We start from the raw sequence: 26,673 nt of genomic DNA, 5'->3' as shown, positions 1-26,673 counted from the left end.
AAAAAAGAGGAAGAAAAAGGTTATATACAAAGAATAGATGATCACATTTTGATGGTTCAATCAAAGATTATCTTGAAAACGTCCATTAATAATTATCAAAAAAAACAAAAAACATAACACAATGGTGGTTAATAGAATACACTTCCTAAAGTACAATCAGTCAATGAATTTGTGAATAATGGTAGTTTAAAAAAACGTCATTTTATATTGTACTGTTCAAGCTAAGTGAGCTCCTTGGCAGAGGTATGAGCTGCTTTTAATGTATTTTATAATCTTCAGAGTCTAATTAAGATGAACCCAAGATGGTTTCAATTTGTAATTTTTAGTTCGGTTTTATGAAAATAAACTTTTAGTCCTGATTATTATCATTGTATTGTGGTTGTCAAGCTACGAGGGTGATGCATGCAAGGGTTTTGGGACAGATGTGTGAAATGCTGAAGACATCTGACGCCTAATTTGGTTTGCTGGGCCGGGAACAGCCCCCTTTTTTTTTTCTTCTTCTTTTTTTTTTTTTCGAGCAGCTACTCAGTCAAGTCAGGCAGCTGCAGTCGGGGAGTCGCACTCACAACCTCTGGATGTGTCGGAGCAGCTGAAGACAACACAACTGCAGGTAAAGTCACGGGTGTTTTATGAGTTGTTTTTCTTTTTACTGTGCGAGCAGAAACTTGTTGCTTCTCTCTCAAGAATGTTGTTTTTAAAGATACAAACTGTTGCTTCAGATGAATGTTTGTTAAATAAGCTTTTTTTTCTTGAGAGGTTTAAATGAAAATGTGTATAAATCAACACGAAAAGTCAATTTAGAAGTTGATTATCTACTTTTTCAAGCTTCCGCTTTACTTTACATCATAAATATATTTTTTATTTTTTTAAGAAATACGTAGCAGCCTGACTTGAGCTCAAGTTTGATGTCAAATTATAATGTCTAGGTTCATGTTGTGCTGTCCGTGCATCAGTCTGAGGAGGCAGGGTGTGGCCGGGCGGCACACCCACCTATGCTGTCAATGAATGAGCACGAGCAGAACACACGTCCGTCGCCCTCAGCTTCTCCTCTCCGCCGTCCTGTTTACTGTCAAGTTTGATTCATTTTACGATCTCCACATGTGGAGGTTCTGCATGAGCCTCCCTTGAACGTCTTTCTCTAAAGTGAATTAAACCGAAATGAAGTCAGAGATGTCGTACGGTGACAAACACGACCTGAACTCTGGGGCGTTTGTTTACGACCGCCGTGACGGACTCACATCCCGCAACATTCCATCTGAGGAAGTGTTATCCTGTCGTGTTTTCCACACTTCTTTCTCCAATTACACTTTTTTTCCCTCCCTCTGTTCGGCCTCTAATGCTCCACCTGAGCACACAGTAATAGCCGGATTGATTTTTCCATCGTGAGCCTTTACGTTTATTTTGAGCGGTTTACATGACGGGTAATTGCTAGTCTGACTTTAAGGCTGGTGTGGGAGTACCCCGGTGGGGGAGGGAGGGAGGGAGGGACAATCATGGAAAAGCGAGGGAGAAACTATGAAGAGGGAGGAAAGAAATTTGGCAAATATGACAAAGTTCCCAGTTGTTCAGAAGCCGCCAGACTAGAACACATCTGGAAGTCATCAGCGCCTTGGAAAATCTTACGAGAATGGAGGGAGGAAGGGTACGACGAGAGGTGGGGGGGCTGGTCGGTGAAAGAGAAGGGGCCCCACGGTGAGTCACTCTCCTGCTATTCCACTCCATCACTCTGTTTAAAAAACTGTGTCCTTCTGTGGCTAAAGGCTTAGGGCTTCCCCAGAGTTCCTCCCCAAGTGTTAACATCCCTCCCCCAGCGGACGCTGATTTATGGGCGATCCCCTGCCCCACCCCTCCCAAAAATCCCTCTGACATTTAACAGCTCCGGCCAGAAACCCTCGACTACAATGACCAGAGATCAGATTTAGATTCTAAAGGAGATGGAAGCCCACTACTGTCTCTAGTTGTCTATCCTAGGAAAGGTAGGAGTGGAGTGCTGCTTCCATATGTCTTAGTCCGATTGAGGCAAAACCTACATTAAACACCTCGAGTCCAAACACATGGTACACATGTGTGAGAACACCTTTCAAACACGTAGGGCTCTGCTTTCGTACATAAAATCCTGTCTTTGATTACGAAGCATGGACGTGGGGCATAAGAGGGAGTGTCCCAGGTGGGTCACAGGTGGCACAGGGGTATTCTTAAAGACGAAGGTACAAATCCAGTTATGACTACAACCCTTCAAGATACACAGATTCTTCTTCACTCTTGGGCCTTAAGGAATCTAAACTCAAATGGCTTCCAAAAAAGGCCCCAAGAGTGGGACTCAAGAGTTAGGAAGTAGGTGCGTCGTGAAGACCCAAGCAACACCTTATTTGGGTTGCGATGGTAAAGTCCAAAGCTAAAAATGAACTAAACGTCATCTATAAAGAGAATACACGCTTCTCTTCTTTTACACCCTTAATAAGATAAAGAATCAACATTTGAACATGTCATCTACCCCTGGTCTTCAGGGAACATCCTAAAAAGAATTCCGCATCTCTTTTTTTGGCCCCTTCCTTCGTACCTCATACCTCAAACCCGTCCGGATTTTTTACCCAAGCAGCCGCAACTGTCTAAACTTGTGTTTAATGGGACTAATGTAAACATGGCCCGCTCTCCCGGGCCGTAACCGTCTCGCTGTGTAAACTAGGAACAAGAGTGTGGCGCTTGTTGAGCCAAGTGGGCGGTGGTGCCGTCACAAGAGGCCGCGAGTGGAGGCCCGGGAACTTGACAGCGTTTCTGCATCGTAAAAAATTCTCCATCTCGTACCTCCAGTTCGAGGAACAGAAGTCTTGCTCTCAAAATAGTTGGCGGAGACGGACAGTTTGAGTGAAATCTCAGAAGTACAATCACTTGAGATGTTTCGCACATGTTTTCCAGTTGAACGCTACTTTGAAGAACAGAAGTTAAACTGTAGTGTTGGATCAGTACGTCACGGTGAAGACACAGCCCAGGGGTGGACAGACTATACTGGGAAAACCTCTACACGTAAGTTGGCACCAGTGGGGAGATGTTACCGAATTATATCACAAGGCAATTTTGCAAAGGGTCTTAAAAAAGAGGAGGCGTATTTAACTGTCCCATTTAAATTTGTAAATTTAAGGTGGAGAAGGTCTTTGGCTAGGGTTTGGTTCCAGACTGTAGATCTGTTTTCGATCTGTGCAAATATCTTCTTTAAGAACCAGGCAATGGTAGGGTTAGGTTTAGGGGTAGGGTTAGGGTTAGGGTAAGGGTTAAGGTTAGTGTTAGGGTTAGAGTTAGAGTTAGGGTTAGGGTTAGGGTTAGGGTTAGGGTTAGGTTTAGGGCTATGGGTTAGGGTCAGGGTCAGGGTTAGGGTTAGGGTTAGGGTTAGGGTTAGGGTTAGGGTAAGGGTTAGGGTTAGGGTTAGGTAAGTAAGTAAGTAAGTAATATTTATTTATATAGCGCTTTTCTAGACCAGGGTCACAAAGCGCTTAAACAATCAAAACAATACTCAAAAAAGTATATACTTTAAAGATCAAGATAATACTGAGAACAACACAGGAGTTCCAGAAAATCAAGGAAAAGCCTGAACAAATAAAAACTTCTTAAGATGTATCTTAAAGGAGTCAGTATGGGTTAGGGCTATGGTTAGGTTTAGGTTTAGGGTTAGGTTTATGGCTATAGTTAGGGCTATGGATCTCAACTTTCATCTTTGGTCCTGGGCTTTATATTAACATAAATAATTGTTTTCTAAGCAGGTTTTATGTCTATCGGGAAGACCATAGTGAAATAATTGATTTTTCTTGTTTGACTCTATATTAAATTGGAATTAAATGAAGCTAGTCAATCCTTGTCTTAAAGCACTATCGGTTTAAAGCCGCCACTGTGTGTGTTCCAGCCTGAACCGACCCGAACACTAATCTTCATGAGTGTGACAGCTGGAGACATGAGGTCTTGTTGAAAATGTGATTCCAGACGTTGTTAGCCGTCGGTTTCATCATCTGATCGTCTCAGTTCGCCAATATAAATCCAGCGGAGAGGAGGAAGAGGTCATCGAGCGGGCGGGCGGCCATGATGAGCCACGTCTGATCAAATCAGAGAAGCAGAATTTATCGTTGCATCGAAGAGAGCGGCAGCAGTTTGAGGCTTCGTGACCACCTGTGCAGACGAATCTTTCAACAACCGTAGAGCTGGAAATGGACCACTGGGTTGCTAATGGAGGGGATGACGTCATCAGGGGCTTTGGGACGGGGCGGGGTTAATAATTGTTAGTGGAAACTTCTACGACTGCTCGAGGAGAAGAGTCTGATGGACTTTAAGAAGTTTCGTGCCAAGTCCATAAACTCTTCTAATTAAGAGAGTGACATTTTATGACAAATAAAAAGCAAATGTTTATTTTGGTTCTAATGGCGGTTTGACGGACCGAGAGGTTACTTAAAGTCCAAAGACTTTGTGTACTTTAAGAAGGGGAGTGTATACTAGTATTTGCAAGGAAGCTTTTTGTGATATAACAGATGGATGGTATCGTGAAAGAGCAGCAGTTTAAAGTTCTACGTGTTCAATTGACCTGCTTTGTATTCAGCAGATCGCAATCTTCGCATTGAGAAATGTCAACGAAAGTTGAACTTTGTTTTTTGAAAAGTGCAGTGTTTTGCTAACATGAGAGTCTGTAAGAATCTAACAGTGAAACTGAGTGAAGGTTATCTATACACAAATCCACTTTTGTTTTAATCATATGTCTTTTATGGTTTATATTCCAATGAATAAAGTGTGAAACTGAATCCTTTTTAATTTACAATTAACAAGCAAATATTTACAATGTTTGTTAATTTTTGTGATGCAATTCGAATTCCGGCCTCTAGATGGCAGCAGTCATTATGTTCCCCATATCTAAGATTCTAGTGACAACTGAGGACGAGAGGATACAATCGACTCCAGCAGCATTTAAAGCTGATGTTTGGACATATTTTGTCTGGCTAGGGTTTGGTTCCAGACTGTAGATCTGTTTTCGATCTGTGTTAGGGTTAGGGTTAGGGTTAGGGTTAGGGTTAGGGTTAGGGTTAGGGCTATGGGTTAGGGTCAGGGTCAGGGTTAGGGTTAGGGTTAGGGTTAGGGTTAGGGTTAGGGTTAGGGTTAGGGTAAGGGTTAGGGTTAGGGTTAGGTAAGTAAGTAAGTAAGTAATATTTATTTATATAGCGCTTTTCTAGACACAAAGCGCTTAAACAATCAAAACAATACTCAAAAAAGTATATACTTTAAAGATCAAGATAATACTGAGAACAACACAGGAGTTCCAGAAAATCAAGGAAAAGCCTGAACAAATAAAAACGTCTTAAGATGTATCTTAAAGGAGTCAGTATGGGTTAGGGCTATGGTTAGGCACCCCAGCTGAAGAGTACCTCATTGAAGAACCTTGGTTTGTAACAACCCTTCATCATTTGTAGTGGCTGATCAAATGCAATACAAGGGCAATACTTTCAAAACAAGCCAGTTTAAAGTTCAGGCAGAGATGGACAACACCTCTGTAGGCACAAAAGGAGAACGACTACCACTGTAAGCAACTTATTATTCTGTCGTCAGCTTTTAGGAATCAGCTCAGACCCAAGAGAGTATCGGCCGTGAATCACACTAGTGTTTCTAGAGCCAGTTTCAGACGCGTTCACAGACCATGGGATGTTGGGACGCAGGGGCTGCCTATATAGTTGCAGGAATAGTGTTGAGAAAGCAGGAATTCTAATAGGACAGCCTGTTCTCCAGATTGCCAGGCCTGATGTTAAAGCACCGTGCTCACAGTGGAGTCATTCTTCATGGTCTGAAATTGTGTTTTCATGCTTTCACTTGTTTTTCTGAAATACAATACAAGCATTGTGCGCCTCAGAGCCTGTTCGTGGTTGGAGATCTGCTGCCCGGTGCCCTCATGTGGTCAAGTGTTAAACGTTTTCTAGAAAAATAAATGCCAACAAGTGTCACTTATTAGTGTGATCGGACACAGAGCCGTCACATTTCAACCTTCCACACACAGAACCACTGCCAGGAACCTGGTGGGAGTCTTGAGACGCGTCTTATCAGAAGACATTTCAACAACGTTCTGTTTATGCAAAACAAACTTCTTGAAAACAGAAAATTCTTCTCTGAGTCAAAAAGGGAGTTTTCGGTTCTCATGAGCTGCTGTGAGTCATCCATCCTGGCCAACCATGTGGTGATAATTGCCGATTATTGATAAAAGGATGTTAGAATTGAAGTGTGTTTGACCAGATTTGTGTTTTCTCGTTGCAGTTTTTCTTAAAGCTCAAGACTAAAAATCTCAACATGCCGATCGTCCTCCACACCAAGCCACTCCTGTGGACCCGCCTGGCAGCGCTGGTCTTCACCTGCATCGCCTTCTCCGTCGCCGCCCACGGTGCCAGAATGGACCACGGCGTGGGCGACTGGTGCATCTTCTGTTGGGCCTTCAGCTTCGCGGGAACTCTCCTGGTCCTCCTGGTGGAGGTGTTCGGCCTTCAGACCCGAGCGCCCGTCTCCTGGAAGAACTTCCCGATCACCTTCGCCTGCTACGCGGCTCTGCTGTGCCTGTCGGCCTCCATCATCTTCCCGCTCTACTACCTCAAGGGCTCGCTGGGACCCAGCGAAGTCCGCGACTTCCGCATCGTGGCCACGGTCTTCTCCTGCCTGGCCACCATCGTCTACATCAGCGAGGTCAGCATCACCAAGGCGCGCCCGGGCGAGGTCGCCGGCTACATGGCCACGGCCCCCGGCATCCTCAAGGTCTGCGAGACCTTCATCGCCTGCGTCATCTTCGTGTTCATCAGCGACAACAACCTGTACGATCGCCACGACGCGCTCAGATACTGCATGGCGGTCTATTGCATCTGCTTCATCCTGTCCGCCGTCGTGATCATACTCTGCGTGGGCGAGTGCACCGGCTGCCTGCCGTTCCCCTTCGCCCGCTTCCTGTCCTCCTACGCCCTCCTGGCCGTCCTCCTCTACCTGTCGGCGACCATCATCTGGCCCATTTTCAACTTTGACCCCAAACACGGCGGCAACAAAAACAGGCCCTACGCCTGCAGCAGCTACGTGGGGCTGTGCGTGTGGGACAAGCTGGTGGCCATCGCCATACTCACCGCCGTCAACTTCATCCTCTACCTGGCCGACCTGATCTACTCGGCCCGCCTGGTGTTCGTCAGCGCCTGAGAGGAGACGACAGACGAGGGGTTTGATCCACGAGGATCTAAATATGGCGCATTCTTCTTCGACCGGTGGAATTCAGAAGTCTTTTTATGTAACGGTCTTGGACACGTTCACAGCACATGTAGGTCTATATGCCAAATAGTTTCACAAGCTAGTTTTTCATACCTTTGTTTGCACTAAGAAGCAGTTTTAAGCAGAATTAGTTTAAATTTTAAAAGGCAGTAACGTCAACATAAAAGTTGAAAAAAAAGGCCAGAGACACATACATTATAGTACATTTTACCGTATTTTTGTATCTAGTATTTTTTAAGCTTCATTTAAAACATTAAAAACCCAACATTTTCTTAAAGAAAAATCTTGATATTATTGTAAGAAGTGAGTTAACTATTTTACTTCCTACATCATTGTATTCAGAGCTACTGTTGAGGTGAGATAAAAAAGTAATTTATGAAATTATTGGGGCTTTGCATTAGCATGTAAGACTTAGCTTAGCTTCATCAGGGAATATTATTGTTGCCTAGAATAACACAAATATAAACATAAACACAGCTTCAACTGCCGACATCTGTGTATTTTTACATTTATGACAATATGGTGACAAAGAAATCACGGTATTTTGTGTCTATTTTCGCAGCGAGTTAGCATGACGTTAGCTTACGAAGCTAAAACTGTTTATTCCGTCGAAAGAAAAAGGAAAAAATGTTACGCTTTACTGCATTGCCGCAGACAATGGGAACAAGATGAAGAGAATAAATATGATTCTACGAGGAAAAAAGTTATAGAAGATGAAGAGTCAAAACTGCAGTGTTAGCCACTTTAGCGGTCATTAGCCACGTTAGCCTGTGGTCAAATATATCCTTGTTCTCAAAGATACAAAAGTATTTTATGTCAATTTAAAAAGATTACAAAATAAATGATTTAGGGCAGACAAAGATAATTACAAATACGGCTTACTATTTATTACAGTTAAGAATGTGCCACATTTATTTCAACCAGAACAAACCCACCAGATCGAGTACGACAATATTCCTTGCGCGTGAAAACGCGACACACATGAGCTGGAACACGCTGGTAGATCAAAAGTTCAGAAACCATCACTCTCAAGAGTATATCCTGCCAAGCAGCTTCGACGTATACTAAATCAGCTTCAAGCTTTAAAAGAGTAAATAGTTTTTGTCGTTTACTTTAAAACGAACAAACTGTCGCCCGAATTGTTGCAGCTAACCAGTTTTGTTTGTCGCTCCAAACAGCTCCCATGTTTAAATACTTGAAGTAGTGGACAATATACGGCTTCTTTCCTTGATAAAAGAAATATATATGTGTGTTTGTGTGTGTATATTTGCAAGCTACAATCCAATGGAAAGAATATATTTGAGCACCTGGTATTAATACTGTCGCTCCCCGAACCGTCTGCTGACATCTGTGTCTGGTTCTGGACTGCTGTAGAGACCAAAAGAAATTGAATAAAATACGCTTTTTTTGTACTCCACAGTTTGTCCCCATGTCAGTGTTGTAGGAGCATGTAACCCAGTATTTGAATAAAACCACACGGGCGACAGATGAGTGTCTGAGTTTGTTGTTGCATCCGTCGTCACAACTTCCTTTGGCTTTACTACACAATTTAATCAGGTTTTAATACAATGTTAAATAATATTTATTTTAGTTTGAAGTGCTTCGTAAGAATGATTAAAACAGTAACACATATGTAGTAATAGTTTTTATCATTAGAAAATATAATACATTTCAAACTAATATTTATTTAAATGTTTTTTTTTAATCATTTCAATCATTAAAAAAAAGGTTTTTAAATTAAATAATTTTGACTACATTCTTAGTTTATTTCACCATTTATTTAGTATTTTTCTAAATTTATATTAAGATCTTTCACAGTATTTTGGCATTGCTAATTTTTATTATTTATATATTTTATTAAACAGTTTATTCAATGTTCAATACTATATTCATTGTTTATCAACAAGGATTTATTTTTAAATATATTATACTTACTATACTATTTAAATACTCATTTAAAATCAGAAACAGATAAGTTTATTGCGAGTAATGTTAAAACAGGACAGGAATTTCTATGGTGTTTTGGAGTCATTATAAAACAGAATGAATTAAATTAAATGAAATTAAAAATAAATAAATAAACTAAACTTAACTAAACTAAACTAAACTAAACTAAACTAAACTAAACTGAACTACACTACTCTACACTACACTACACTACACTACACTACATTAAACTAATATAAAATAAAATAAATTAACAAAAATAAAATAAAATAAGCGACTGGTACATTATGGTGGGTAAATAAATGAAATGAAAATCAATAATAAAATAAAAAATCAATAATCACAAGCTTTACACCCCAGACAGCAGTCCTGTAGAATGAGTATTTTTAATTTTTTCTAATAATATCTTAAAAAAATAGTGTAAACAGAATAAATCATGAAAATAAATCAATAATAATAATGTGATGAAATCCTATTAAGGTTACGTGAGTTATGTGTGTTTGACCATTAAATATAAATTAAAATAATAATTAAAAATAAACGGTGCTTTAAGTTGATGCTGAAGATAAAATAAAAAGTTCTAAGAAGAGCTTACATTTGAAGGTATGATAAAACAGCAACTGCAGCTCGTCCTCATCTGACCTGAGACGAGCCGCAGACTTTCTATCTCTGGAGGATCTCGTTCACAGATGTTCAAACGGTTGTTTCTCACACGAGGAGGCCATGTTGACCGTGCATGTGCCTGTGACTCACTTAAGAAAAAAAAACATGTTGCCAAATAGTGTCTATTTTTGTCAACTTCTCTTTATATCCACCATGTTTCAACACAATATCTATATTATTGCGTAACTGTCGTTTAATTCTAACACACTGACCACTTTTCTTTAGGCGTGACCTCATCGTGACCTCATCGAAAACAGGAAGACTAAACTCTCGCAACTCCTGCAGCACGAGAGCAAGAGACACAAACACTGTTTCCACGGCAACAACAACGTGACAGGAAGTGCAGAGGTTAAAAGCGCAAAACACAAAAACCGTGTCATGTATTTTCAATTGACTTAACTTTCTTTCTTGATGTCAGCTTGCGATGAATGAACAAGTTAGTCTTCTCACCTGATGGAACTCCATCTTTCCAAAGTTTGTTTCATTCGTCATCTACGAATCTCTCATAACCTGGACCTGTCAGTAAAGACTTCCAGCGCCGTGAAATGCTACAACACCGACATCTGCTGGTCATCTCTGAAACTACACCAGTCAACAGATTTAAATTTAGCCTCTTGTTTGGACTGTGGCCAGTAATAACATTCTGACCAAAACATTCCTTCCTATCTGCGGAGGGATCAACGGGGAAGTAGTGAAAGAAAAGAGAGTCCAGACTTCCTCCTCATGGGTCTGACCCGAGACCTCCTCCCAATTCTCAACACGAAGGCATCAAAAATATATAGAGAATTTAGAAAACAACATTGTGTATAACAATAATAATAAGAAAATTGTTATTGACATTGTGTATGTATTTATAAAATGTATTTATTCAGTTCAGAACATTCAATATTACAAAACATTTTAATAATATGCAAGAGATATATGAATAATATAGATAATTTAGATTGTATCATCTTGTTCTTTCTCTTCATTTCTCTTTGTTCTTGTTCTTATTTTATTTGGATTATTTTTTTTATGAAAAATTGCTGTATTTGCTGTGGCTAATTGGAAAAAAACAATTTCCCGAAGGAGACCTCCTGAGGGATCAATAAAGTTCTACCTACCTACCTATTTAGAAAAATAATATCTTATAATTTAAATGATTTATGGTTTATTTAAGCTAATAATTTAACATATTTATTGTAAACTCGATATTGCCCGTGTGTGTGTGTGAATGGTTGTATATCTTTGCCAACCCCCCATAAGGGAATAAGTGGCAGAAAATTATTGAATAAAATAATAATTAAGAGTATTTATTTTAAAAATATAAGTCATTAAAATCAATATTTTCAGGAAATATTTGTCTGCCACTTCTGTCAGTACATTTTAAAGTAAATATCAGAACAACTAAAAAATATATACATTTAAAGCAAACTAACTTTTTGGAAAAACATTCAAGAAAAATGTTAAATGAATGAGTTACGATAAAAAGTAAGCCTCACAGGTACTCGTCACACACAATAAGTTTCCTGCTGAACTTCAGAGTCGAGAGAGAAAAGTTGGAGGTGAAACACTGGGACGTCGGTGAAGATTTAAAGCCGAAGATTCCGAACTCGTCATAAAAAGACGTTCAAAGCTGGGAAACGCTGCGTCCAGCACCAGCTTTTCTCCTCGTCTCCATGTAAGGCAGCGAAGAAGCCTATGGAGCCGTAAAAGCGTCAGGAGGACGAATGACTCTGTCCGCCTTCATCTCTTTGTTACGAACACGCGAGCGAGCGTTGAAAGATGAAACTTCACACACACACTTATTAAAACCTTATTTGTCTTGTCCACGGGGGGGGCTGTGACGGTGTCCAGCAGGGGGCGCCGTTAATACTCGTTTGATGCTCAAACACGTTTTTTGATAACTGAACGACCCAGCATGCATTGCGGGTCTGGTTGAGCTCGTTCCCCGCCAGGTTCCCCAAGTCAAAGAAATGAAGACAAAAGCAAGGTTCATGTATAATTTATATTGAAAACAACTTCATGAAGCTCGTCACGGAGCTGCAGGTAACAAAGGGAAGTAAGTGCACAGTGGAGGATCGTCGAGAGCTTCTCAGTTCGGCTGGTTGTTGGCGTGCGAGCTCGACTGGTACGACTGGATGTCCTCGCCGATGAACTCCGACACTGCCGGGGTGAAGAGAAGGAAGTTAGGCCGTTTCGTTTTCTATTGGTTATGTTTACACAGATGGAATCAGGTCCGGGTCGACTTATTGAAAATCCACTCTGCATAAGAACAGTTGCCTTAGCTCAAGCTGCTGCTGTGGTGGATAAATCAAGCTCCTCTTTATATTAAAGGGAGACTAACGTAAAAACCCAACTCTCCTGACTCGCTCACATGTTTCAAATGTTGAAGTCTTACTCTCCAACATGCAGGAAGTCCCACATCATGACCATCTTTTGAACTTATTACTTTATAAAGTTTGTCGGAAATCTGGGCGAACGAGAGGTTACGAGAGCGGTGTCCATTATGACGTAACAATGGCTTCACTCCTCCTCCAGCCAGCTGTAATCATGCCCCGCTTTGTTTATATAACGAGTTCCTCTGAGGTGGAGACTTCGGGGATTGATGACGCTTGGTGACAAACCTCAAGTGGGCTGCTTATGTTAAACAAGATTTCATATTCAGAAACAGTGTTTTCAGTGGGCGGGGCTTAAGATCATTTTGTAAATATTGCAATGAAAAGTAAGTCAAGACCTCCACAGAACTCCTAAGGCGGTTTCACTCTACAGATAAAAGCAATCATCAATGTTATCACGGTAAGGCTTTGGTAACGGACTTGGGTCTGCCTGGAAAGGTGGATTTTGGTTGAGTTCTGGTGCCTGGTTGGCTTGATGAAGCCATCATTTGGATAGGCAGAGATGACCTGACCAAAATCCCCCTCTCCAGTCCAGGACCAAAGTCTAGTTCACTTGTTGCACATCTCGAATTTGTAGGAAAGCAGACTTCATCCAGAAGGACCACTCACCCTCTTCAAATGTGATGTGGTGCATTGATGAGGAGCTGCCGAACTCCAGGGGGCACTCCTGAGTCTTCGACTCACCCCCGAGACCGAACACCTTCCCTTGCTGATCCCAGACGTCGTAGTGGGAGTAGGGCGCGGGACACAAGTCCTGGTAGGAGCTGGGGTGCAGTGGCGGGGACGGGCACATTTCCTGAGGATATGCAGAGTACTGGGGGTAAGGAGAGGTGGGCATGGGGGGCAGGGGGGAGGTGGAGATGGGACTGCCTGCCGGGAACGGACTGAGGGAAGAGGAGTGCGACGGGGAGGGGGAGGAGGAGAGGTAGGGAGAGTCCAGCCACGGAGAAGGAGACGGCGAGTTGGGCTGCTGGCCTCGGTGGTACAGAGGTGGCAGCAGCTCGGTGAAGCCCAGCTCCAGGTTCTCGAAGCTGGGGTGTCGCTCGGACATCGAGGACCTGCCCGGGTCCTCGTCGACTTTGGCGCAGAAGTCGTCCTGGTAGCCTACGACAGGACAGGGCGGGGAGGGGTAGGAGGGGTAGGCGGGCAAGTGGAAGCCCAGGCCCTGATCCTCCGTCATCGGGAAGACCTGGTCCCCTCTGGACTGACACCTGGGACCGGCGTCCAGGGGCAGGACCTGCGGCCGGGACAGCAGCGGATCCTCCTCCTTGAACATGACTGCGAAGAGACAAAGAGCCGTGATAGTCCCTTCATCTCGAACACCTTCATCAACAATCCTACCGAAGACTTCAAATCCAAAGAAGCCAATTCTAGACCTCAAGAAGTATGTTTTTGGGGGGTTAAATTCCAAGTCCAACTTTCCCTTGAGACCTTAAGTGGACCTAAAAACACTCACCTGGCAGGTACTTGAAGCAGTGAGTGCTGCTTCGTTTCCTCTTCCCGTTGGAGACGTACAGACTGACGGACACCGGGCGACTGACCGACAGGTCGCTGTAGGCCGGCACTCGAACACACAGCAAACACTGAAGACACAACCAGGGTCAGAGAAGGGCAGAGGTCAAGCATGTCAGAGTGGCAGGTTTACCTCGTTGCTGTTGTCTCGGTCCACGTGAGCCTCCTCCTCCCACTGCAGCTTCCCATCTGACCACACAGCAGTCGTGAGCTTGAATCTCATTAACTCTGAACAACTGGTGTTTTTTAACTCAGATAAAATCCCTTTCGCACTCTCAGTAAACTCTCTAGAAATGTTCGTCTCATCATCCTACAACGTTTGTTACCACGCCGCACAAAAATACATTTTTCTAAACAAAATTTGAGTTTTTCTGTCATTGATTATAATTGTTATAATTAAAAAAGACTGGATTATCCTCAACATTAACCTGTGAGGTCAAGACACTTGTTTCAGTGGAGTTTACTTAGAAATAACAACAAAAGTGAGTATAAAGAAAATGAGTCAAACACAAACTCTATATGGAAGCATCTTGTTGCGGAAAAAACAGTCCAGAGCTCCTGCCGATTCAGCGATATTTATTTCTAACGAACTTGATAGTTGAATGGATCGAAAATTCAGAATTTACTCATTTTCTACTCACCCTCGTGTCGACTAAGGGTTGGGTTTATTTTCAGAGTAATCTGTTACTTTTTTAGCATTATAGACAAAAATGTTTGTTCATTTTAATGTAGCGACTGGAGCTCAGTTGTCTGCGTCTTCACATTCGTCCAAAAAGACACTTGAAAACGTCCAACTATCTCCGTACTGCTCGACATGAAAATAACTGTTCAGAAAAACTTAAACAAGTTTTTATTTTAAGCTTGTTTGTGGAACCAGACACTCCCCTTTCCTGTCAGTGTAGCATGTTAGCCTATTAGCTTCTGCCACAAACAAGCCTAAAATAAAAACTTGTTTAAGTTTTTTCTGAACGATTCTTCTCATGTCAAGGCTTCAATACAAGAGGCACGTTAGAGAAGAGCAGTATGAAGGTATTTAGATGTTTTTTAAGTGTCTTTTTGGACGAAGACAACTGAGCTCAAGTCGCTAAATAATCCCAACCCTTAGTCGACATGAGGGTGAGTAGAAAATGAGTTAGAATTTAGGGTACTATCACTTTAACGTTCATGTTACTTAATTTTTTATCTGAAGTTTAGTTAATAAATATAAAGCTGAGATTTAACAGTTCCAGGACGCCTGAACTTGTTTTGTACTTTCAGGAACTGATTTAAATTGCACCAGTTGTTAGGAACACAAATCTTGGACCAAGTACACTTGACTGAAGGACCAGAAGTTGTTCACCGAGGGTCTTAATTGTTTCAGGAAACACCTCAAGTCAGGGTCGAGCCTCGGCTCCCAGAACCAGGACCATATTGTCACACACAACAATCCCTCCATTTTTATAAAGGATGAATTGAGTCACGAAGGAGTCAGACTCGGGGCTTCAGAACTCCAGAACACCGAGCCAATTAAATTTACAAGCACATCTACCAGAGCAGAAAATTTTCTCCAGCTCCAGCTGCCAACTTTCATAAATAACTCGATCTCAGAAAGAAGGAGCTTAAGCAGGCATTTTAAACGAATAAAGCCTTAAATCTCCGAACTTCTCTGCTCAACATCACGGTTACCTGTTCCTCGCTCCATGAACAACACCCGGGATATCGGCAGGAAGTTGCTCCCACTGACCAGGAGCTCCTCCCCTCCCTCCACCGAACAGGAAGTGATGCTGACCGACTCGATGACGGGGAGTTCCTGGGCGGAGCGCTGAGCTGGTGGACGATGGATAAGTTGAGAAGATGCTGGAGAGGGGGGTTAGCGTTTAGCAGCTCTTCCCACTCACAGCACTCGATGGGCAGCGACGCCACCTGGAGCGCCAACACTCGCCCGGGCGGGGCGGCCGGGTGCGTCAGGTGCATGTGGGTTCGGAAGACCAGGCGGACCCGCGTGTTCTTCCTCCCCACGTCCGTCTCGCCTTTCCTCAGCTCTATGTCGGAATTCCTCAGCTTCAGAATTCCCGCGCAGTCGATGCTGGGACAGCAGTTTAACGTTAAGACCGGAACTTTTTTTTTTTTAAAACGTGGATCGCTGAGGACACTCACAGCGCCGTCATGTTGTTCTCCGGGTTCAGCGGGATGTCCAGCAGCTTGGTTCCGGCCTGGACACTCTCATGACTGGCGGTTCCGACCATCTTGCCCGTGACCCTGACACACAAACTCAGTTGAAGCTCTCAAACTTAACAGCTGCGCGAGCGTTTCGCAGCACCTGTGGATCTGGTAGAAGGGGTGCGGTCGGATGGACCGGTCGTCCGCAGTCCCGACAAAGACCTGCAGGGACAGCGGCTTCCTCTCGGTGTAGCCGCACAGCTGACGGGAGGAGAATCGTCACTTTTGATCGAAATATTTTTGCTTTCCGCTGCAGTACTCACCTTCACCACCGGGTGTCCTGACGGCACGGCTTTAACGGCCCCTCGGCTCCCCTCGGTCTCATAGTGGGCCCGGTGGTGTGGACGCGGCTGCACCTCCATACGGAGCTCGTACTGGTCGAACTGGGATGGCAGCGGCCAGTCAAGCGGTGGCAGAGCGTTGGATCTGAGACGAAGATGTGTGAGAAGGGTTATGTTAGGCCTTTAGAACAGGGGTTTCAACCTCAATCACACAAGGGGCCAATATCTTTTTAGCAGTCAAAGTTACGCGTCAAAGTAACTGTTTTATTAACAGGAAGTGTGAGTCTGACCGTCATTCTTGGATGTTTTATTTATCTTATTTATCTGTGTTTGTCCTGGTTCACGAAACATCAGTGTTACTCTTATTGAAAGTCGCCAAAATTATATTGTTTACCTCCTTATTTATTATATATTATATATATATATATATATTATTTAAAAGTGTATGTTCATAATACGATGTTAGCTTGGTTAGCTCAGTAGGTAACGCACACCATTTTTGAAGTTTCAGGACTCGGAGTTTCGCCTGTTCGTTCCCCGCTCTCGACTTCTTAATTCAACAATTTTTACGAGTGTATTATTATTATTTAATTGCAATGTGTTTGTGATAGGTGAGTATAAAGTATCTATGATGTCCTGGTGCAGAAGACCCTTTGTTAGTAGCTTTTCCTTTTGTTTTCCTTTTGTCTATGATGTATGTCACAGTTTAATTAGAATGTGTTTTTTAATTTGTATATAAACAAGGAGCACAATCAACATTATTCATTATAAGCTTACAAAGTGTTCTCCATGTTATTATCAAATTAAATCTTTCCCCAGCTTCCACTACAGTACATATGTCAGTACCATGCAAATAATTTGGGAAACATAAGGGTGAGAGTGAAAAAAAAATTGATGGAAATGTCACCCAAACATTTTCAAAAAGCTACAGGGTTGTAAATTCGTACCTGAACAACGGACTGTGGGCCGTGGCTCTGGTCCTGCCCCAGGCGAGAGCCGGAGGAACCGATAGATAGTCCATGCCTGTAGATTGGGTCTCTCTCCGGGATTGCACTGTCTCTGACTGCAGACAGGGGACGCCATGTCCTGGAGCCTGCTCCGGATCCACCTCCCTGGAGGACAACTACAGAGAACGGACGGTAAAGACCAGGGAAACGGTCCTGGCACTGAAAGTGCACAAACCTGCTCCAAGGAGGTCTTTCGTGTTTTCTGGGGGATGTTGAGGTCGCAACTGCTGGGCAGGGCCTGTGACGAGGGGGCGGAGTCACACCCTTCCTGGGTGAACCCCAGATGTTCCTCAGAAGAGCTCCCCCTCCTGGAGGTGCAAGGTGAGCCGAGCGGCGTGTTGCGACGCTTCTTCCCTCCCGGAGAAGTCGGCCTGGAGGACGGAGAGAGCCCGTAGTGGACGGAGTTTTCACCCAGATCCTCCTCCTCCACCAACAGAGAGTCACAGCTGGAGGCGGGACTGAGCCAGCCTCGGGACGAGGGGCTGGAGGCGGGACTGGGACTCAGCGAGCCGGGGCAGCGGTCCCTATAGCTGAAGGGGTCCAGCAGTGGGAGGAAGAGTCGCTCCCGCTCCCAGCCACCTCCTCCTCCCATGTCCCAGTAGGTGGGAACCGTGGACGCCGGGTCATCGTCCGGAGAGATCGTCGTGATCTGGATGCTCGGACACTCGACAACCCGGGATTCCGAGACCTGGAACCACAATGGATGAATCTTTAGAAACAGAATTTCCAAAATGGGAATCAATAGACATTGGTCAAGATAAGTGGTGGTGGAGCTATTGACAGTTTTCAGGTCCTTGAAAACAGCCTCACCTGAACGGAGCGTGCCGGCAGACTCTCATAGGTTCCGCTGAACTCCCGGACCAGGGCTCTCCGAGGAGGCGGCGAGTGCATCCCGACCCTCTGGCTTGCCGGCGAAGGCACCGTGGGGATGCTGATGGAGTGACCTGACCCGACGTGGTTCTCTGTCACTGAAACACAAGAGTCAGGTTTTAGTCGAGACTCATGGAAGGTGGTGGTGGTCCGTAGGTGTTCTGCCAGTTGAAAACCGCCTGATGACAAGAGTTCTTTGAGATCCTGCTCGCCTAGCACGAGAGGAACTCATGAGATGTCAAACCCAATTTTTGAAAATACAACTTGGGGGAACGCTCCAACATGCCTACCTCATTCACTGCACAACAATTTTCCTTGGGATTCTAATCCAGACCATGTGTCAGACGGAGATGTTTAAAGCGAACCGCAACTTAACCTCAAATCCAGTCCACTTTGGACAAATTGGACTGGACTTGAAAACAACTGGATAGGAACCCGGGGAGCGAATTCCGTTGAGTCACCATGATTTTTCAAAGTTGATTCACTTTAGTGATTCTGTATTTTGTAAAGTCCTGTTTTTCTAGTAAACAGAATAAGCCGCACGAGCTGCATCTGTGGTGCGACGCCATACAAGTGAATGACCTTCAAAACTTTCCTGGCTTCAGATGGAACTATCCAACACCAACAAAATGGAATCATCAGTCCCCATTTCCAACATTTCCTGCAATATATTCAGAACCTTCGTTTATTTCCCTTTAAATAAACTCTTAAATTGTGCGTGAGTCCTCATCATCCAGGCCCTTCCCCGGTACTTTCAGGTCAGGGTGAAGCATGAAACACCAGCTCTAGACTTCTTCCTTCAGAGGGGAACATAAGTCCCCTTCTGTTGTGGCCTTTCAGGTGTCCTGGAAAAAGAGTTGTAGCCGCATAAGAACTGGAGGGTTCCAAGAACACATCCATGACTTGAAATCAACTGGATAATAAGTGACCTTCAAAACTTTCCTGGCTCCAGATGGATCTATCCAACACCAACAAGATGGAATCATCCATCTCAATTTCCAACATTTCCTGCATCAACACATTCAGAACCTTTAATTGTTGACAAAGGGAAACATAACGTCCTTAATGAAAATAATTACTTCTACACATCTGTGAGACCTTCACCAAGAACTGATTTTATTTTCCTTTATATAAACTATTAGATTTTGCGTAAGTCTAAGTCAATCAGGTCGGGGTAGCATGAAACACCAGCTCTAGACCCTCAGAGGGCCACATCAGTTCCCTTCTGTTGTGGCCTTTCAGTTGTCCTGGTAAAAAAAGAGTTGTCCCTCATAAGAACTGGAGGGTTCCAAGAACACATCCATGACTTGAAAAGCAACAGAATGCCCTGTCGCTCTATTATTAGCAATGTTTTTTTGTGGAAAAGTGAAGCCAAATAACTCCAGAAAGCAGCTTTTAAACGGTCAACAGAAGTTTTCCGAAGCAGTCTCGCTCCATTAATTCTTTTATTTCACATCTGATGACTTGAAGTTTTGCCTGTGACTATAAAAGACGGTGGACGTTGAGCAGATTTGGGTTGCAAACGCCAACACTCATATGGCAATAATTTACTTACGCACCCCCCGCCAATCCTTTCTGGGTGTTAAACTCTGCACTCCTGGCCAGGACGGATCACGGAGCCCAGTTTTCCCTCATTAAATTCCAGATTCATTAATAAAAAAACAAATTCTAATCACATGACAGCATCTGGTTGAACATGCGCCAGGGCAGCAGACCCACTTTCGTGGTCAGACATTGGTGAGAGTTGCTCTGAAATGGCACACCGGCGAGTTTTTTTTTTTTTTTTTTTTTTGGTCAAAACCGCTCGCCACTGCCAGCAAATTAAGACTTGCGGTAAAACAAACAAGAAAAAAAATTGTTCAAAAGTTTCCTGGCAACGAGAATATTTCCAAGTGATTAAAGCTGGAAGCGCCGAAGCAACTCATGCTGCTTCATATGATTCAGAAGGTTGTGGCGATCCTGCGCCAGGAGGACCAAAAAGTTCATAGATCTATTGGTCCAACTACTGTACGTCCCAGAATGAACTCCGGAATATAAGTTAAAATCTGAAACGGGGCTTTTTTTAACGGGCACATCTGGACCGGACCTGAGCGCCAGAGCCCTCCATCACATATTCTTTATATTGATCATTCGATTAATAGAATACAATTGTATATATTTATAGTCAAAGTTCTACATTGTTGGGACTGTTGTACAATGAAATTCAGTTTTACGTCTCAACACTTAAAGGAACATAAAATGTAGAATATAAAATAAAACAAAATGATAAAAAATGAATGATTAAATAAACATACAAAAAGTAAATACATTAATAGATATATTTAAAAATCGATAATTAAAATTTGATTTATAAATAATAACCAAAATACCATTGATTTTAACCAGTTATCTACAGTGCAAATTATTTAAAAGGTTGTGAAACAAGTGTAACAATACAATATTAAAGCTTAAAAAGTGCATTCTTGGATACAAGCAAAGAGAACCATCTATGATAAGTCTGTCTCTATCAATATTAGAAGTACCTTGATTTAAATCTATTATAGTTTCCTTTATAAATAATAAGAGAACGTGAGATTGTCCCTGGAAAATACACGGTTTAAAGTAGAAGCTGCTTGTTGACTAAAGTGGTAAAGCTCGCCGTTGTGTACTTCCTGTCACGGCTATTTGTTAAACTAGTGCAGCATTCGAAGAAAGAAAGTTAAAATCTGCTCACGAGCAGCGAGAAAAATATCAATATTTCATTCAGAGAAATCCTCGTAGACGACCGGGATCAGCGCTAACAGGCAGCAGTGGTCGCTAGGTGTTTGGTTCAAGGCCCCAAAATGGAGAGGAGACGACTGGTTGTTTACATGAACAGAAGCAGGAACAGAAAAAAAAAGATCCAGACACGTGGAAGCGCTGCTCGAGGAATCGCAGGCAGCGTCGACTCGATCGTCTCTAGCTTCAGGTGTGCGGACGAGCGACCCTCGGTATCGAAACTGCGACACCGAACCAGAACCCTGAAGCTCAGAACCACACTGGACGGTAGAGTCGGTGACTTTAAAACGTGTGCACGTGCGAGCTAGTAGCTTTAGCCAGAGGTGAGAACAGGATGTTCTGATTCAAAAGATAAAAAAAATCGAGTCAAAGATTTACAACTTGAATATACTTATGGATGAGTCATTCGGCCTTTGAATCTTTAAAAGATGCAGAAACATTTGGTTGTTCAAGAGTTTATGAAGTTATAGGCGTAAAACTACATCAAAGATGACATCACTTCCTGTTTCCTCTATCAACAACGAGAGTATGTATAGACAGAATATTGTGCATATTGGGTTTCTGTGTTAGCTCAGCCGTGCTTGCGGAGGAGGTTAAACCTGGTCCACGATTAGAGAGACTCACTCCGGTTCTAAGGAATCTATTTTTAACTATTCCTGTCTTGTTTCATTACTTCCTGATGCGAAAAGGAATCATTAACAGGCAAAGATCCACAACTCTAGTGGTTTACATGGACATTATTATTATTATAATAACAGGCAGGATGGTTACTTAGCGTAATGCTACGACAGGGAGCCCCCTGGTGGACACAAACACCGCTTCACAACTATAAAACAAACGATGTGTTGCAAACAAAATATACGATTCTTGTCTCAAAATCAATAATTCAGGATGTGAATAATATTCAGCGGAACAAGCTGGTTTTACCAAATTATTATTTTTTCGCTTCTAAGTTACGCTTCTAAACCATTGGGGATGAACATTTTTAACTTAAGTAAAATGTAATCGCACGAAACACAAAACTCTGTTCCATCCTGGTACAATTATGAATACATCTAGGACTAATGGCTTGAAAGTTTTGAACATTAGCAAATGATAGATAAAATATGAAGGCCATATAAATGGGATTCCTGAGATGAGATTGTAAAGGTCGAAAACTGACGATCGTTACTGTGACGTGCGTTTCGAGAAAAGTGTTGCCATAACATGTGTTTGAACTCTTAGGCAATATTTTACAGGTTCTTTGAGATTGTTTTGAAAAGATATTGGGTATTCAAACGGCAAATGATGTAGATAATCAATTGGATGAGAAGTTTTTGAAAACAAAACAACCAGAAGAACTGCGTAAAATATGGAATTTTGGCCACAAAATACTAATTTATGTTCATAAAATTCGCATTTGTGGGCACAAAATATTTATTCATGGCCACAAAATAATAATTCTTGGTTAGGAAGGACTCATTTGTGGCCAAATAATAATTTAAATTCCGTAACGTATCTGTACAACACTAAATCATAGGGAGAGAAATTACACAAATTAAACAAGTTTGTGGTCACAAATAAGTAAAACGTGGCCAAGATTTAGTATTCTGTGGCCACAAATTATTTTTATTTTTTTTACCATGTCATTGCTGAGGCTGAGATAGATATTCTATGTTTCTTACAGAGAGAACATTTCTAGCAGCATCAACTGTCAATGAAAACAAGTTTTAACTTTAAAGGATTATTAGAGCTGGGGACTCAAGGTAAGGTAAGGTAAGGTAAGGTAAGGTAAGGTAAGGTAAAACTTTATTGATTGAAATTGTTTTTTCCAGTAGCCAGCAATTTTTCATAAACAATAAGTAAGTAGTAAAATAGTAAGTAAGTAAGTAAGTAAGTAAGTAAGTAAGTAAGTAATTTGTATTTATATAGCGCTTTTCCAGACCAGGGTCACAAAGCGCTTAAACAATCAAAACAATATTCAATAAAGTATATACTTTAAAGGTCAAGATAAAACTGATAACACAACAGGAGTTCCAGAAAATCAAGGAAAAGCCTGAACAAATAAAAACGTCTTAAGATGTTTCTTGAAAGACTGGGTTTTGCAATTTCAGTCGTTTTGTGGTACCGACCAAAATCCTTCGATAGTACCGAAAAAGTATCGAAAAATGCTTCGTCTACAGGTGCAACACTAATTCAAGTATAGTTCTATCCCTTGTATTTTCTCAGGGTCGAGGTGACCCAACGGCCCCGAAAAGGAACGCAAGGGATACCACGAAACATTTGTTTTCGGATCTTCGGGTAACCTTGACCCTGAGATAATACAAGGGCTACAGGAAAACTGACAAAAACTGAACACCACATTCATTTGTTACTTGTTAACAAGTTTTGTTTTGCACTGGATGTTATTTTTAGACGTGTTTTCTGCTTAAAAAACACAACTTAATATTAATGTCATTAATAAAGTATTTGATCTTATTAAATTGGTATCAAGAAAGTATAGTTCAGGAACCAGCATCGACATGTTCGAGGCCAATGTTAAACGGGAAACTAAGATTGTAAAAATACTTTTATGAATACAAGAAGATTTTATTTGCGGGGGAAGGGAACCGGGGGGTGAGTGGAGGACCCAGAAGAAAGGTGGCCCCGAAAAATTGGGGATTGTGACGGTAAAGAATCCGGGTTGTGGACGAGCAGTCAGGGAGGTTTAGCTGAGGTTGAGGTTCCTCCCAGATGGCAGCTGTTAACTCCGCTCACACGCACAGCTGATTAGAAACACATTGAGTCTGGGTCTCACACACACACACACACACATTAATACACATGTGGATGCATACCACACACACAAGAACAAACACACAGTAGAAATGTGCTTACAGACGGAGTCACGCACAAACACGCACAGATTCCCACACGTCAGAAGCGAAAAGATAGTTTCTCTCTCACCCATGCCGGGGGAGTCTCGGGTCAGCGGGGCGCTCTCGCTCCCCTCGCCGGGCGCGGAGCTCTCCGGCTGGGCTGCGGTCACCGGGTCGGCCCCCCGGTTCTGGTCCTCCTCGAACACCAACTTGAACTCGAACTCGCCCTCTTCCCAGCCGGAGCCCGGTGCGGCCCCCATCGCCCTCCCGCCCCCTGCTTCGATTCTTCCGCCGATTCAATGCGAGTCCCCAAAAAAAAAAAAAAAAAAAAGAAAAAAGTTACGTCCTCATCCTGGACATCGTTCCTTTCCTTCCAGAAAACTTCCCAGACGTGTCTCTACAGAAGGTGAAGGTCCTCAAAGAACCGGGTCTTTGAAATCCGGATCCATCGCCACATCCGCGCGCAGGGAAAAACTTTATCAAATATTTTTTTTTGTCGTCCTTTACCCTTAATTGCCTTTGGGTGGGTTTCCCAGCTCCTGGACTCCCGATAGGACCTCCTTCCTGTCCATCAAGAACCCCCAGACCCGTCCTCCCTTCTCTCTCCTCCTTCCTCTCTCCCTCCTTCTCCGAGGACTCTCGTAAAAAAAAAGAAGTAGTGCATCAGTTCTTCTCTGTTAACTCACCATCTCACTTCTAGGGTCGTCACCTTAACTACCTCAGTTAATCCACCTGACAAGCAGGTCACCAAGGGGTCAACTCAAATTTTTTTGGGGGAAAAACTAGTCTATCTGGATTTTTCTGGGGGGAAAAATGGGACACTGGGACCTCCTGGAGCCTCGGCGTATATCTTTAACACACTTAATTTTTAATAATAATAATAAACATCAATTTTTATTTTAATGGTATTGTAATAAAGTGTTTATAAAGTAAAATAATTCAATTTTTGTATTCAAAATTAACATGAAAATATTCAAGCCGTTTGTTCAGTTGTGTGTTGCAATTAAACTCCAGCAGTCGTTACATGCAACACCGCTGAAGGAACAATGAAATCCCGCCACATCTTGGCGATGGCTGAGGACGAGAGGATACTGTGACTCCAGCAGCTTTTAAGCTGATGTCTGGTCATATTTTGTTTTTCAAAACAAATTAATTACGACTTCGTCAAGAGTCATGTGGTCTGTAAATACTGCAACACCAGAGTCAAGTACTCGACAATACTACACATATATACTTGTTACTAGTATCGCTATATATCGTATTGTTGTCCCTGTATCGTGATACGTATCGTATCGCCAGATTATGGTTGATACACATCCCAAGTGTTCGTATTGGCCATTTTTTTGTAGCAATTAAACTTTTGGCCACTAGATGGCAGCATCCATTATGCCCTCTGCAGCTAAATGAACATTGCAATTCCACAAAATCCTCGTAATGACTGAGGACGAGAGGATACAGTCGACTCCAGCAGCTTTTAAAGCTGATGTTTGGACATATTTTCGTTTGAAAACAAATAAAATCAGTTACAACTTTGTCAAGAGTCATGTGGTCTGTAAATTCTGCAACAGTGTCAAGTGCTCGACAATACTACACATATATCCTACAGTATCACGATATATCGACATATATAGTATTGTGATATGTATGGTATCGCCAGACTCTTGTCAATACACACCTCTATAGTATTTAATATACATTTTGTTTTTGACATTTGCTGGAAAACAAACTTTTTTTCAAGTGTAAATGTTGTTAAAGTCATAAAATGTCTTTGATCTGGCAAGAAATCCTTTTGTTATCATCATAATTACTCAATTTTTAATAAGATTTAAATGACAGCCCCCTCTTCCTGTGTGTCACTTTCCCTAATCCCTCCCCCATTTTCTTCTCCCTCCTCCTCCTCTTCCTCCTCTTCCTCCCTCCTCTTCCTCTCCACCGAAGATCTGGTTCTCATTATCCTCTCTCGTCTGCTCTCTGTCTGAGTCAGGAGACGAAAAACTTAAATAAACACTATCTGGCTCTGACCCGCTCCTTCTTCCTCCTCCCCCTTCATCCCCCAACCCTCGCCTCCCCCGCTTGACTCCCCCACCACCACCACCACCACCAGCCCTCGTCCTTCCCAGTTCTCACAGTCATTACACAGGGGGCTTCACTCTCCCTGCCTTCCTCTCCCGGGTCTGTGTGGGCCGGATCCTAGACCCATCACAAGTTGTTGCAGGCAGTAAAAGTGCTACCAGCAGGCCCGGAAATAAACTTTGTAGGGTCCAGATTTGAGCCCCCCCGACTACAATCCCACCCCTCGACATGTTTTTCTATAGCCTTATAGGAGACAACACAGGGTTGCAGTGTGAACGCAATTGTTGTTATTTGGTCAATTGGAAAACTAAAAAAGTTTGATTAAAAGTAATTTAAAGCTAGATAAAGTTTTTGTTATTTATTTATCTGTTTACCTGCAAAATAATTCAGCTGAAGTGAATTCAAAGTATTTCACTGAAAATGAGTACAAGAAAAAGAAGCTTACGTTCAAGTTGTGTTATGAATTACCATCTGGATCCAAAGATAATTGGAAGATTTTTCCTGCTTATTGCTCTGATAACAACAGTATCTCATTGGCTTAAACATGTGTAAAATTGCAAATTTGTTGAATTGAATCTCAGAAACCTTTTCTAAATAAAATACAGACACTAAGAAATTCAAACGTACTTTGAATGGAATTGCAACTTGACATGAGGCTTACATTAATGAATTATTAAGGTCATTATATGTACAAAAAAAAAATATTCAAAAAGATATTCGATGATTTCAACAGGACTCGCAGCTGTGACGCGGATGTTTGTATTTGCTTCCCCCTGGTGGTCAAAAGTGAGAACAGCGCCTGAGCTTGAGGGGACGATGAGTGGAAACTTGAACCTGTGAGGACTCGATCACATAATAACACAGTACAAAAGAAGGACAAATAAAAAGGGAT

At 42.5% G+C, this 26,673-nt stretch overlaps 2 protein-coding genes across 2 annotated transcripts; one reads left to right on the top strand and one right to left on the bottom strand.

Annotated features, from left to right (window-relative positions):
* Positions 1-424: 424 nt before the first annotated feature.
* myadmb (myeloid associated differentiation marker b) lies at positions 425-8,745 on the top strand. Its single transcript, XM_087811033.1, has 2 exons — positions 425-610; positions 6,274-8,745. The coding sequence occupies exon 2, from the start codon at positions 6,307-6,309 to the stop codon at positions 7,186-7,188; it is 882 nt and encodes a 293-aa protein (XP_087667159.1). The 5' UTR covers positions 425-610; positions 6,274-6,306; the 3' UTR covers positions 7,189-8,745.
* A 3,095-nt stretch (positions 8,746-11,840) lies between these two features.
* nfatc4 (nuclear factor of activated T cells 4) lies at positions 11,841-24,174 on the bottom strand. Its single transcript, XM_087811347.1, has 13 exons — positions 23,797-24,174; positions 18,055-18,212; positions 17,420-17,932; positions 17,185-17,360; positions 16,220-16,382; positions 16,057-16,157; positions 15,894-15,995; positions 15,635-15,822; positions 15,423-15,563; positions 13,891-13,946; positions 13,702-13,828; positions 12,855-13,523; positions 11,841-12,012 (listed from the first exon to the last, which is right to left on the bottom strand). Exons 1-13 carry the CDS (start codon positions 23,966-23,968, stop codon positions 11,942-11,944), a joined length of 2,637 nt encoding a protein of 878 aa, XP_087667473.1. The 5' UTR covers positions 23,969-24,174; the 3' UTR covers positions 11,841-11,941.
* Positions 24,175-26,673: the final 2,499 nt, after the last annotated feature.

Source organism: Callionymus lyra, chromosome 16, assembly GCF_982586985.1.
Source record: "Callionymus lyra chromosome 16, fCalLyr1.hap1.1, whole genome shotgun sequence".
Classification (NCBI taxonomy): domain Eukaryota; kingdom Metazoa; phylum Chordata; class Actinopteri; order Syngnathiformes; family Callionymidae; genus Callionymus; species Callionymus lyra.
Note: the sequence above shows the minus strand (reverse complement) of the source record. Positions and strands in the feature narration are given on the sequence as shown.

Excerpts from the sequence above, each read along its gene's own strand:
- myadmb (XM_087811033.1), top strand. The coding sequence starts at position 6,307 with ATGCCGATCGTCCTCCACACCAAGCCACTCCTGTGGACCCGCCTGGCA.
- nfatc4 (XM_087811347.1), bottom strand. The coding sequence starts at position 23,968 with ATGGGGGCCGCACCGGGCTCCGGCTGGGAAGAGGGCGAGTTCGAGTTC. Across the intron at positions 16,383-17,184 it reads GCCCACAGTCCGTTGTTCAG|ATCCAACGCTCTGCCACCGC; the intron begins GTACGAATTTAC and ends TCTTCGTCTCAG. Across the intron at positions 13,524-13,701 it reads CTGCTTCAAGTACCTGCCAG|TCATGTTCAAGGAGGAGGAT; the intron begins GTGAGTGTTTTT and ends GTCTCTTCGCAG.